General features: G+C 49.3%; 1 protein-coding gene across 8 annotated transcripts in view; it reads left to right on the top strand.

Annotated features, from left to right (window-relative positions):
* The window catches only part of fgfr3 (fibroblast growth factor receptor 3), a 42,264-nt gene that overhangs the window by 3,707 nt on the left and 25,181 nt on the right, over positions 1 to 13,376 (top strand). For 5 of the 8 annotated variants that reach the window (XM_086126586.1, XM_086126585.1, XM_086126583.1 and 2 more), the window contains exons 2-4: positions 1,251 to 1,431; positions 10,949 to 11,215; positions 13,124 to 13,189. In XM_086126586.1, coding sequence (XP_085982712.1) covers positions 1,329 to 1,431; positions 10,949 to 11,215; positions 13,124 to 13,189 — 436 coding nt within the window. In that variant the 5' untranslated portion in view covers positions 1,251 to 1,328. Of the gene's footprint in view, positions 1 to 1,236; positions 1,432 to 10,948; positions 11,216 to 13,123; positions 13,190 to 13,376 lie in introns of those variants that run through there. The other 3 variants (XM_086126589.1, XM_086126588.1, XM_086126590.1) reach the window with 2 other exon arrangements.

The following is a 13,376-nucleotide window of genomic DNA, read 5'->3' as shown; positions in this document are numbered from 1 at the left end:
AACACCGCCGGGAGGTTGTACAATGTGAAATTCAAGCAGAAGCTTTCTGGAAAAATATGCCGCTCAAGTTGCACAAAACGCAGGCAGAGACGCTTTTGTTGTTGTTTTTTTTTATGTTTCGCTTTTAGCAGCGATTAACTCGGTGGTTCTCCAGCTTTTTACATCAAGCACCACCAAAAGTACCCCAAGTATCATGATCACAACAAAACCACAAGACACGGTTTGCATAATGCTGTTTCAACGCTGACGCGACTCTCGAACAGCGTTTTTCAAATTGTTGTGAAGTTTTGAAATGATTTTAGTGTCTGCATGCACTACTCTTTATTGCCTGAAGTCAAGCCCCCTCAATGGCGGGTTTAAGCTACGCGTGCTTTCTTTTTTGAACAGTTCATAAATGAAAGTCGTGTTGTGTAATTCTACTTTTGACCACTAGATGGTGTCACACATTTTTTTCGATTGAGATGGCGGCATTTTTGAAAGAAGGACGCGGCAATATTTCAGCACAGCCGCGTTTGTGTTGAAAATGCTTCATTGGCGGTCATCCTGCTTTTTATGCCTACAGAAAGTGACTCCACTTCATTTTATAATTGAAGAGTTTTTTTTTCTCACACCTCCGCATTTCACGAAAATGCAGTTAGCATTGGAAGGGACAGCCCAAAAGCTGAGAGAGGTTTTTTTTCCCCCCCCAAAAAATGTCGACAATCGGAAGCCAAAAGAAAGTTGATCTTGGAAAAGGTGCCGTTGTGGAAAGGGGCGATCAAATGTGGATTCACTCCAGATTGTCACAGTTTGCTCCAAATGATTTCATTAAAAAAAAAAAAAAAAATCTAAGATATCAACTAAAAGTGTAATTGCTGAAAGTGATATCATAAAAAGGACACTACCCCCCCCCCCCCCCACCCCTGCCGCAAGAAAAAACAAAAACCTCCTCACCACATGCTAACACCGCAGGCCTCTATGTGCAGTAATAAAATGTTTTGGTTTTTGTTGAACGTCACCAAATTTCAGCCAATCAAGCGGAATCATCCCGATTTGACGAGGCTGGCTAGAAATGCTAACAACAATCTAATCATTTTCCGGAGCTTTCCAAAAATTTCCACAGCCCGGCGCGGAACATTCGTCAAGCGCCACCACGTTCCCGTCGTCCCACTTTGCCGACCCGGCCGCGCTCGGCGGATCGTCTCCCCGAGGCGTCTTAATGAACACTTGAGCTGACGTGACTTGACCCCGCCGCTCTGTTTGTCTTCCAGGTGGTCTCCGGGACGCCATGCGAGCTGCGGGGGCCGCCTGAGCTGGCGTGGGGCCTCGCTTCCGTTCGCCCCGCCGGGATGACGACGGCGGCGGCGGCGGCGTGGCGTTGGCTGTGGCTGCCGTGCGTCCTGCTGCCCGCCTGCGCGGCGGCGGCCAGGCTGCCCGTCGCCGAGCCCGCAGGTAGGACGCGACTTTCTCTTCCTGACTCGCAGCGCAATCCAAACAAAGGGGCGGGGGTCGGGGGGGGGGGGGGGGGGAATGACGTTTCAAGCTCTCCATGATAAGCTATCGCGTTCCAACGTGATGCTTTTCACCTTTGAACGCTTTTTGTGTGATAACTTTCATGTTTCACGTGATCAGTTTGCCCCATTTCACGTGAATTCCGCTTGGTACAGAAGGAGCGAGTGAGATGAAAGGTGAACATAAGAAAAGTGTGACGTAAAGTGAGGAGTTGTGTGTGTGTGGGGGGGGGGGCTTGTTTTCGTGGTCTTCCGCACGTCGGCAAATTTCACGGGTGCGTGCTCGTTGCGGCTTTGGAGGATTTAATTGGCCTCTTCTGGCTTGTTTTTTTTTTGTTGTTGTTGTTGTTTTTGTGCCCCCCCCCCTCTACCCACACACACACACCCTTCTTGTTCTTTGGTGTCCCCGAGGGCGGAGGAACCGGCGAGGATCAAATTCCAAAGTAAACGCGGGACATGTTTGCTTTAATCAAAAAGAAAAAAAAGAAAGAAAACTATTGCGGAGGAGTCATCATTTTGTTTGAGGCCGCGGCCAAAGTCTTTGTGCTGCTTTTGCTTTCATGTCTGCGCACACACACACACACACACAGTTAGTGTGTGCGTGTATTTGTGGGAGACATGACAAGCTCAGCGCTTTCTTGACCGTGTGTGTGTGTGTGTAACTTGAGACGGCGTGCGTGCGTGTTGATGCGTCGGCACCCGTTCGAGTCAAGTATTAGGACGCCAGTCTGGTCTTCCTTCACGGTCCTCGTCTTCCTCGTTCTGCTCTTCTTCATCATCATGTCCCTCGTCTCTTTCCTCCTCTTCCTCGTCTTCCTCCTGGTGGCTGTCGTCATCATCATCATCATCGTCGTCCTCATTGTTGTCACCTCCTCATTCTCAAGCTCATCATCGTCTTCGTGTCGCCCGTCGGCAGTGTCCCCCTCACCTTCCTCATCCCCCCCCCCCCCCCCCCCCCCGCCCCTGTTATTCCTCTCATTCTTCCTTGTTCGTCCTCGCCTTCCTCCCCATCGCGGTCTTCGACGCGCGGTCCGGTGGCCGCGTGACGTCGCGCCGCGCCCGCGTGCGTCGTGTCTCCTGTATTTACAGTAGCCGGCGCCCCCCCCCCCTCCCCCAGCAGACCTGCATGATTTATGTGGCTCCCCCCCACGCTGACGTCTTGGAGCAGCTCATTCGGCGCGCTCACTTTTGCCATTCCGTGACTGCGTGGGCGCACGGCGTGTGTGTGTGTGTGGGGGGGGGGGGGCATGGGACTGCAAATTTGGTGGCAATGTGAAACAGAGTCTCCAAACACCCTGAAATGGCAGCGTTGAACCATAATGGCAGACGTGATGTGTGTTTTAGCAGCTTTTTTTTTTTGGTGGGTCTGCTCGCGATCGACGCGTCTCCCGGATTTCTTGTCGGTGAGTGCGACTGGCTTCGGTTGGTGCATCTTCAAAAGATTCCGGGGAGCTCTACGGAAAGTGAATCGAACTTTGTGGCCATGCGCCGCACACGCCCAATGACACACACACAAAAAAAAAAAAGAAGCGAAAATAGGAGACTTGATGTGTGTTTTATCGCCTGGCTTCTTAAGACTTTTTGGTGTCGATCTGAAGAGACGCACACGACCATAAAATGAAGATTTCAACAAAAATGGCAGACTTCTTGTGCCATTTCTTCAGACTTTTTTTTTTTGTCTGTGTGTGTCTCCCAAATTTCATTTTGCCCGGTCAAATGGGCCTTGGGTGCTGATTTTTTGGATGATTTTTTTTTCTAATGGCAGAGAGGCACAAGTTGACCAAACAACAACAACATGAAAATGTCTATTTTGAGCCACGGTGGTGGACTTGATGTTGTCTTTCAAGCGGGGCTGATTGAGACCTTTTTCATGAGTCTGTTCATGATAAACACGTCTACCAAATCCCATGTCGGTATGTCAAACTTGGAGGGGGTTGGGAGGGGGGGGTTGAATGTTCCAAAACGTGTAAAGGAAAAGTCAAGTTGGAGGAGCTGGCTGGGAGACAGTTAAAAATCCTTGCGGCCGATCGACGCGCGCACAAGTGACGCCGGGGGGAAAGTTGGCACTCGATCGGGTGGGGGGGGGGGCGAGATGAAGCCAATTACACGACCAAAATAAAATTCCATGGGAATTTTCAAGCGCTGCTGGAGTGGTTTGTTAAAAAAAAAAAAAAAGAGGTCGTCGTCGTCGCCTTCGCCGCCGCCGTCTCCTTTCCAGGCCCAGAGCGGCTTCCATTACACTCTGCAGGCGGCACAAGGATTTATTATTTTTGCTCTCCTGGCAGAATAACACGACGAGGGGGGGGGGGGGGGGGAGCGGGGCGCTTTTGGTTTCAGCCAGCAAAGATGGCGGCGGCCCCATTTCCATTCACAGAAACGTTCACGGTCGGGGATGCGGGCGAGACCATTCAGGGACCCCCCCCCCCCCCCCAAAAAAAATCCAATCCAATCCAAATGTTTTCATTTCAAAATACAATTACACCAAAGTTACATGTCACCAGATACTGCTCTTGTTGTTCATCTTTCACGAGAAAAAAAAAATGTCACTGCAATTGTTCATTTGAGCGAATGCGGATTTGAAGCCGTCGCCCCTCGTTGAAGCTTTGAGGCAGGCTTCAAATGCGCGCAACCCACATTTGAAAGCCCAAACGAGACTTGAAATGACTGCCGTGTGAAGTTGTTTGAAACCTCCACCGTGGCCAATGCGCGCGCCTGCAAATGACTCAAGCCAAAAATGACCCCTTCGGACCCAAATAGGCGACGACCCGTGTTTGCTTCTTGAAACTTTTTTTGTGGGTCTACTTGTGGATAAACAAGCTTCACCAAATTTCACCTTGCTGAATGACTCTAGTTCCAAAGGATGATTTTATTTGATTTTTTTTTAAATGTAAGGCTTCAAACCAAATGGCAGATTCCCTGGGACACTTTTTTGTGGGTCTCGTCATGGTCAAAATTGGTGTACCAAATTTTAGGCTGCGAAGTGAAACTGTATTCCGGGCTCATTGGTTAAGCGGTTGGCAATGCAACATCTCCCTTTAAGTTGTTGTGAGCGGTCCAGAATTGGGGGAGGAGGGGGGAGGGGGGGCTCTCTTCTCTTTCTTGAGCTCCGGCGGACAATCACTCTTTGGTCCTGGCAGCCTTCTTTGCCCTCCCCCCAGCAAACACCCCCCCCCCCCCCCCCTTTCCCCTTGAAAAACATGGCGGTGCGAGCTAGTCAGGTCGGCCCCGATTAAGCGCATTGTGCTGCTGTATTTACATCCGGCCAAAGCGCATTAAAGTGACATTAGGGCGGCCGGCTGAAAGAAGTGTGGGGGGGGGTGCGCTCCTCCAGGATATACCCCCTTGGCATCGCCCCGAAATGAAAGTGGGGGGGCGGAGGTGAAAGAAAGGGGGAAGGCCGCAGATCCTGTGTGAAGGTCACGTGACGGCGGCCGTTGCGTGCCAAACAAACGCTTGGCAGCCTTTTGCGCAGGAAGTGAAAAGAAGCCGTTTGGCGGGCGGGCCGGCAGGGAAGCGCCGGCCGCCGTCTGGAATGAGGCGATATGTCTCTTCAGATCCGAGGAGGGGTCGTTCGTGGAGCAAGTGTTCACAGTGGGCAGCAAAACGGGGGACCTCGTCGGCAAAAGTAACAAATCGACGTTTGGTGAAAATGTTTTGGGCCCGTTTCTGTTTTTGTGGGTTGCGGGCGGGTTTTTGAAGGACGTGGTCTTTATCTTATGTCGTATTGTGTGAATAAAAACCCATGAAAAAACATCAATGTGAGAGTTCCAGATCTGGATTAGGGTCGACTGAATTTAAGTTTCAATCCTGAACGAGGCTTTCAAATTCGGATTGCGGTCGTTTTTAATTTCCGATCGGAAAATGAGGATTTCAGATCTACTTTTGGCTTTTTGAATCAGCAAGCGCTCCAAGTTCTGGGTTTTGGCTTTCCAAACGAGGGTCCCGATGGCATGGCAATGTTGCAAACGGAGAAAGCCGCTCCATCCCGTCGCTCGGTCGCAGACACAAACGAACAAATCCCGTTCGATGAGAGCAATGGTTTTGTCGCCGGGGCGACTGCTCGGCCGAAGGAGCCTTGGTTCGTGATTTTTGTTCTGATTGTTCAAGATCGCGTTGAAAGTTTTCGGAATGGTTGTTTGTTTGTTTGTTTTTATCACGCAAGTCACTCCTCTATCATTTCGTTTTGTTATCGTCTTACGGTTTTGACATCTCCCGGTGATTGGCGCACTGACGGCGACGTCGCAGAAATGCCGCAATTTACGTGGCGATAGCCAAAGCGCGGGCTAGCTTGATATCCATTATAGCTCTGAAAATAATCTCCCGATAATTACTTTGGAAACAAGTGTCAATCATTCAAGCGAAAACAATGGCCTCAACTTCTTTCCGACGAGGAGCTTAGCTGCCCAGCAAGGTGCCTGAAGTAAAATGCACAAAAGCTCGCTACGATAGCTTTCTGGTTTTCGGTGTCCAAACCAACTGCTTCTTTCGAGTCGTAATTTGTTGAGGGGGGAATCGAAAGAGCCTCCGCTTGGAGTCGGGTTTTGAATCGGGGCTTCAAGTTCAAGATTAGGCTTTAACCAGGTTTGAAATTGCGATTCAAAGCAGGCTGTTCAAAGGGGTGTGGAAAACATGGCAAAAGATGAGACAAGACTGTTGGTTGTTTCATAATCTGAACCGAAGTCTGTTCATAATGTCGATGTCGATTCTTGGGGGGTTCTTCACGTAACGTTCATTATTTGGGGCCTCGAGCTGTGAAGGTTTGCTAAAAGATGAGGGGAGGGGGAATCATCATTTTGATCGATATGAGCTCTTGCGTCATGTCGCTCGGCCGTCCTTTCGTGATACCATCCATTTACGGCTGGCGTCATTGGAGCGGCCGTCCCATTTATCAGGCCGCAAGGCTGCGCAGCCTAAAATGGGTTGATGAGCCCTCGCTGTCGCGGCTGAGCGGCGCTTTGTGTTGTTTGTTGCCCGGCGTTTTCTTCTCCTGCACGACGCAAAGTCGTCAAAGTGTCAGACGCAAAGAAACAAAAGGTGATTTTCTCACCGCACTGAGAGAATGGATTTGTGCTCGGAGAACACTCCACATCCCCACCAAATTTCATATTCCAAAGTCAAGCTTGCTTCTCGGGCACTGCTTCTTGAGACTTTTTTGTGGGTCTACGCATGATAGACATGCCTACCAAAAAGTGTGTTGGGGAACAGATTTTTTTTGGGGTTTGTTTTTCCTTCTTGTCAATTCTAAAGCGCGAGCAAGGCCAAATCACGGCTTTTAACCCGGGTGGCAGACTCCCTCTGCCTTTTCAGGCATGGCTTCTTCAGACTTTTTGGAACATCTACTCACGATAGACTTGTCTGCCAAATTCCAGAGTGCCAAGTCAAGCTCCCTTCAGGGGCTGATTTTATTTTTATTTTTTGATGTCACAGGGCCACGACAAGGCCAGTTTGGACACCCCCGAAATGACAAACATCCATAAAATACCCACTTGAGACCAAAAACAGCATACTTGCTCTTTCTTTTCCGGCCTGACTTTTTTGTGGGTCCACTCATTGTGCCCCCCCCAGATTTCATCTCGTCAAGTCAAGCTCGCTCCGGGGGCCGCATTTTGAAAAACCCTCGGGTCCGCCTTTCTTGCGTCTCCCTCGCCGCGGGCCCTCGGTGAGCTCCTGGCGCTCGATGGCAAAGATTTTGCCCCGCAATAAAGAGTCTCTTTCTTCCTCCTGCGGCGACGGTCCGCCGTCCGGCCGGCCTCCTTGCGGGTTTGCCGAGGATAAATAAACCTCTTCACGCGCAGAAGAGACGGCGTTTGCGAGCGCACGCCGGCCCCGGCTCAATGAGAGGGCCTATATTATTGTCAAGGGCTATTTGTTATCGGACCGAGAGGCGGGGCGGGCGGGACCGCGCCGGCCTCTTGATTTATACACTGACCGGCTTATAGACACACACACACTTGTTGAAAAAGCGTTGTTCAAACAGGAGCCGATAGCGACGGGGAAAGTCCAGCTTTTCATCCGTCTTGTCGCCCATCTGCGACTGCGCCTTTGCCACAGTCGGATATTTACCTGAAATTCATCTGGCGTGACCTTTGAAAAAGGTTGCGGGATGGTGACGCTTTTGCTTTCAACGTAAGTCCAAGTGGATGTCAGGAGTTAAACTTGGCGAGACCGGGCCCGACATTTCGCCATCTCCGTCCTTGCAGCCGCTCGGTATGGAAGGGGTTCGGTTCACCCGCTCAATCGGAACTCTTGTCGCGTGGATTGCCGCCACCCGCAGGACTGGAGTGGAATGGCCTCAACTGCCGCGTCAGGATTTTTGTTTTAAAATAAATCGAAAGTTTCGGAATGTTTGGCTTTGGGGAGGTCACCTACAGGAGCAGTGTTTTATTTTTTTAAACTTTTTGTTTGTTTGTTTGTTTTAACTTAGGAGGAGTTTGACGGTTTAGGGTGGTTGGGCCTTAGCAAAGGTTTGCTTCAGATGAATATCATTCTCCTTTAAGGCACATTCTTTCTAAGTAATATCTGACTTCCAAGCGCTCGCTCACCAATTAGGAATTCCGCTGCGGTTGCATTCCCCGCCCCCCCCCCCCCCCTCGTGTAACACACTTTTACATCAACACTGTCTAGGTGATTCAACGCAAAAGTAATGAGAAGAGCACGGCTTCAGGTTATGTAAGGCCAACGTGGCTTTCCGGAGCAAATTGAGCACGCTTACACCAGATTTCGGCATGTGATGGAGAGACGCCGCCGACTTTGCTCTTTTTCTTCAATGTGCGAGCGATGCATCGTGCAGCCAATTACATCTGCGAGGCGTCCACGAGGGACGACCAACATTCTTTTTGGCCTCCCAGCTTGGAAGCTCCAATTAGGGAGGCCGTTTGAAATAGCTCCGTTTCTTCGACCCGATTTATCACCATTTTTGGGGCTTTCCCACAAGCAAAAACGTGCTACGGCTCCCTGGTGTTTATTTCAAAATTCAGCATCCGAAGCAATTAGCGACATGAATTTGGCTGGCTTGTCCATCATGAGTGGACCCACAAAACATCTCAACAGACACCGCAAGTCTGCCATTTTGGTGCAATATTACCCACCGTTCCACCGTCGGATTTTTTGGAGAAAAAAAAATCATCTCACAAAGCCATTTTCAATCAGCATCGTGATTTTTTTTTTTTTAACCTATCTGTCATGAGTAGACCCAGCAAAAGTTCTCGAGAAACCATGCTCCAAAAGACACTGGAAGCCCGAAGCCGGTTTCAGTTAGCAAAATGAATTTTGGTAGACACGGCTATCATGAGTTAGACCCACAAAAAAAGTTTCAAGAAAGCATGCTGTACAAGGTAGATGGAGCGCGGAGGCAAAGTTTGACAACTCGCCATCGGTTCAGTCGTGCGCCGAAGAGAAATTCAGCCACCGAAACCAGTTTCATGAAGGAACATGAATTTTTAGCCAACGTGTCTATCATGACGAGACCCACAAAATAATCTCAAGTTGTACACACCTTCGAGTCGACCCGCGGGGGTCCTTTCAAGACAAAATCCTCCAAGAGTTTTTCCTATAACTACCTAATTTGAACCAGGTGTACTAGACAGGTGGCCAATGCTAAATGTAGAAGAGAATGAATTTTTGTCATTGCGCGTGTGGCATAAAACATTTGCTGGAAATGAACAGAGTGGACAAAAATCTCTTCCTCCTGGCTTTTCGTTTCAACCAAAAATCAGCTGAAATCGTTGAGTGTCAAGGCCCTGCAACGATTACAGCAAGTCCGTAACATGACCCCCCCCCCCCCCCCCCGCCGCCGCCGCCACTGCCCTCCGTGTTGAAGACATTTTAAGACACATGTTCTCATTTGCCTTTGCGCAGGTCAGCGCAAATACGCCAGTCAGTGAGCCATTCATTCATTCGGCTGCCGCTCGCAACACCGGCGCCTCCGTGTTTTCCTTTTCCTCAATGGGCCTTTTTGTTTGGGATTTGAAAGGAGAAGAAGAAAAAAAAAAAAAAGAAGGAAAAGTTGTTTGTTGCACCAGAAGTCTCGGAGAAAGCGAGGCCACATCAGACGACGCACTGAGTGACTTTGCTGAATTTTGACGTCTACGGCGCCTCTCTTAGTCGTCATTTGTTGTCATCTTTTCATTGCAAAGCGTGGCTGGGTCGTTTGTGATGATACAGAAGCTAATTTGGCTTCCGACCGCAGCCGTCTAGGCGTGATTTGTTGCAGATACGTGCGGGTGTACGCTGAAGACTACGTCCCCATGGGAAGCAGCCCAGTCATGTCATTCCCGAGCCGCTCGCTTGACTAACGTTCGACCGCAGCCCGTCGAGGCATCGTTACCCCTTGTCATTGTTTTCATTCAAAAGTGGGGGCACCTGTTGGAGCGCATGTCAACACTTGAAAGCAGCCAGGTAGAGATTTGAAGTACTAACTTTGCCCAAGTGAAATATCTCCCCCGCGTCTGTCGACACGTGAAAGCGGTCCAACCAATGAAAACACCCGACGGCCCCCCCCCCCAAATTTTGATGAATTTGATGACATCTCTACTGCAGCCTGTCGAGGCGTCGTTCTTTGCTGTGATTATCTTTGTTCCAAAGTCTGATTGCGTGTGGCCCTATAAGAGCAAGTCGGCACCCGAACGCAGTCCGGCCAATAAAAACATCTGCTTCCAAAATGTACAGATGTCTACCGCAACCCGTTTGTGCATTCCCATTTGCTCCAAAATACTGTGGCCCAACAAAGCTTCATGATTTGCATATCAACCTGTAAGAGCTGTCCATTGAATGAAATCCCATCGACGTTTGAATTCAGAGGATTTCCACATTTTCTTCTGCAGCCCATCTAGGCATAAGAACAATTGAGTCCAAACGAATCAAACTCTGTGAGCTTTCTCGTCCGTTTTTAACTTGCCGTTTGGTGCGCGCCAGCCTGCTCCAAGAGCGCCTCCACCTTTTCTCGTCGGGTCACCGGTGGGTGTGTCAGGCCGTCATCTATCACACGCCTCCTTCGCCCTTTCCCAGGGTTCTGATGTGTGTGTCTGTGCAAACACTCGTGGCATTGTCGCTCTCAAGCTGACGTGTGTGTGTGTGTGTGTGTGTGGGAAGGGAGGGGATGTATACGGGGGTCACGGCATTCCCTTGAATGGTTATCACGGAAACGGCGTGGAAGCGAGAGGGAGAGGTGTGATTTAAAGGGTTGCCGTGGCGTGTTGATTTTTCTCCGGCTCTCTCTGCTTACCTCATGCAAACATTGAGCAAGACTCGTCGAATGGCACGTTTGCCTTTCGGAATTTTGGAGTCTTTTCCTCAAGCCGTTTAGTCCAGAAATGTGGGAACCGTCTTTGGTGACTTGAATGTACCCGTGTGATTCCTCTCAGCCAATCAGAAGTCAGGAAAAAACAACAAAGATCAATGTGTATTATTGACATCAAGATGTGTAAAACGCAGACGTCGATTGTCGTTCTTGGGCGCAGACGCTGTGTCCAGCGAGTCGGCCTTCCTGGAGGACTTCGTCCTGGGCGTCGGGGACACCCTGGAAATGGCATGCGACCCCGAGGAGGACTCGGCCCGGCCCGCCGTTTGGTACAAGGACGGCGGGGCGCTGCCGCCTAGCGAGCGCACGCGGCCCGGACCGAGGGTGCTGCGCATCGTCAACGTGTCGTACGAGGACTCGGGCGTGTACGCCTGCCGGCTGGCCCGCAATAACAAGCTGCTCAGCAACTACACCATCAGGGTGACGGGTATGGACTGCTTTCTACCGCCGCCCGACAAACCAGTTTGGTTATCTTGTGCTTTTTGTGCTAAATTATGCCGCCGGGGTGGCGGGTGACGGATTTCTCCCGCTACCCGTTGAGGCGGCAAAACGGTCTCTCCAAAGGTCCACGGCAGAGCTTCCTTGCCATGGCCGTGCTTGTGGCGCTATGCTAAGGCAGACAACAACCTGAGTCGTACTGCTACCCATCTAGGCAGCACCAGAATAGGAAACGCTGTCATGTACAGCAAGTGAAGTTTAACTCGATGCTTTTAAAGGAAAATTGACTCATCGTTTGCAATAAGAGGGTGACAGCTGACTGATTTCTACAGCAACCCGTCTCATCAGCTAACAGTCGCTGCACAATAAATTCTACATTGAGCAAATTACGTTAAATTTGTTTTCAGGTGGACAAAGATTTTTTTTTGGGGCGGGGGGGCTCCATATATCTATAGTACCGTGTCAAAAAAACAACACGTTAGGTCTTTTTGTCCAAATCGTGAAAGTATAACTCCGGACTCAAGGGGCACTTGACGAGAGACCTTCTTTCATCGTGTGTGTGTGTGTGTGCGTGTGCGTGTGCGTGTCTGTGCGCGCGTGTGTAGTTGGAGATGACATGCCGGGCAACTTTTGCACACCAGCTGAGGCACTTATTGATTCATTAGAAAGCAATTAGCTGGAAACATTTCATCATTGCCAACAGATGGCGTGGCAAGAAATGAGAGAAGCGCACACTGGCATCAAGCCGGGAAAGAAATAGCCCCCTTTTTTTTTTTTTGGCGTAAGAGGTGGATGACTTCTACTTCTGTATCAACAAATCAAGTTAGCAATTGTACTGAATGTCTGGGATGAGGCTGCTTTTATACCATCGTTGAATTGAGTGACAGTGTTTGTCTTCAAGGATCCCTGGAAAGGGTCGAAATGAGCCCAAAATGTCAGACCAAATGGCCGCCTGCCTTCCTGTGTCTTTTTTGTGCATTGCTTGACGAGACTTTTTTTGGTGGGTTCACTCATGAAAGAGATGTCGACCAAATTTCTTGTTGCTAAGTCAAAGTGGCTTTCAAGGCGGATTTTTCCCAAAATGTCAAACAAAGGCCACAAAATTGACACTTTAAACAAAAAGCGTGGCTTCTTGAGACTATTTTGCGGGTCTACGCATGGCAGACATGCCTACAAAATCCCAAGTTTTGGGGGCAATTTATTATTATCATTATTATTATTTTAATTCTACAGGACGCTCCCGAGCCAAAATTGCTGCTTCAAACCAAAATGGCCTCCTTCCTGTGCTTTTTGGGGCATCACTTCTGGAGGAGACTTTTTTTTTATTTTTTATGGGTCTCTTGATGATTGAGTGAAAGTGGCTTTGGGGCAGAATTTTCAAAAAGTGTCTTTTGAGAGTAAAATCAAAAAGAAGCGAGGAGAGGTGGTGACTGTCTATTTTGATCTTTTGGGAGTGGTTTTCGCACTCACTCGTCCGCCTTTCAGCGGCAAGTCAAGTGGGACTTTGTACAGCGTGTGCAGGCCGTTTCCTGACCCCACCCCGCGTACGCACGCGGCCCTCCAAACAGCTCGTAGAACACACACGCGCACTGTTGTGTTTCGCCTCAAATATTTAAATATTTGGGCAAGGTGTCAGATATGCGGCGTCCGTGTAATCGGCTTTAGCGCCTGGACGGCGCCCGGGCGGCGCTAAGTGGACGCCTCGCACGGTCCCACCAACGGCCCCGCGGGAGCCCCGTGGCGGTCAACAAAAATACGATTGAAATTTGTTTTTAACTCATTAAGTACCAGCCAATTCTGGACCAAGTCTGAAAAGACGTTTAAAAACGTCTTTGGGAGTGAATGAGTTAATTAAAAAATTTAAAATTTTAATCAACTCGTTTCTTGTTTGTTTTAGATTCTCTGTCGTCCGGTGATGATGAAGATTATGATGAAGATCCCGAAGATGCAGGTAATGGCAATGGTGAATTCTTATTTTTTCTCTCTCTGTCTCTTTTTTGATGTTTGAATTTGGTTTGTTCTCATTTTTGGAGTGCTTCAAATATACGTCGTTACGTATTTTGAGTGAATCCCGTTTGTAATTGAAGTGAATCCTTCTGTGTTGCATCATCGTTTTTAATCAACGTCATCGTCACTGACTGAACGTTATC

This window comes from Hippocampus guttulatus, chromosome 13 (genome assembly GCF_054856545.1).
Source record: "Hippocampus guttulatus isolate MCC_2025c chromosome 13, RoL_Hgut_1.0, whole genome shotgun sequence".
Classification (NCBI taxonomy): Eukaryota; Metazoa; Chordata; class Actinopteri; order Syngnathiformes; family Syngnathidae; genus Hippocampus; species Hippocampus guttulatus.
Note: the sequence above shows the minus strand (reverse complement) of the source record. Positions and strands in the feature narration are given on the sequence as shown.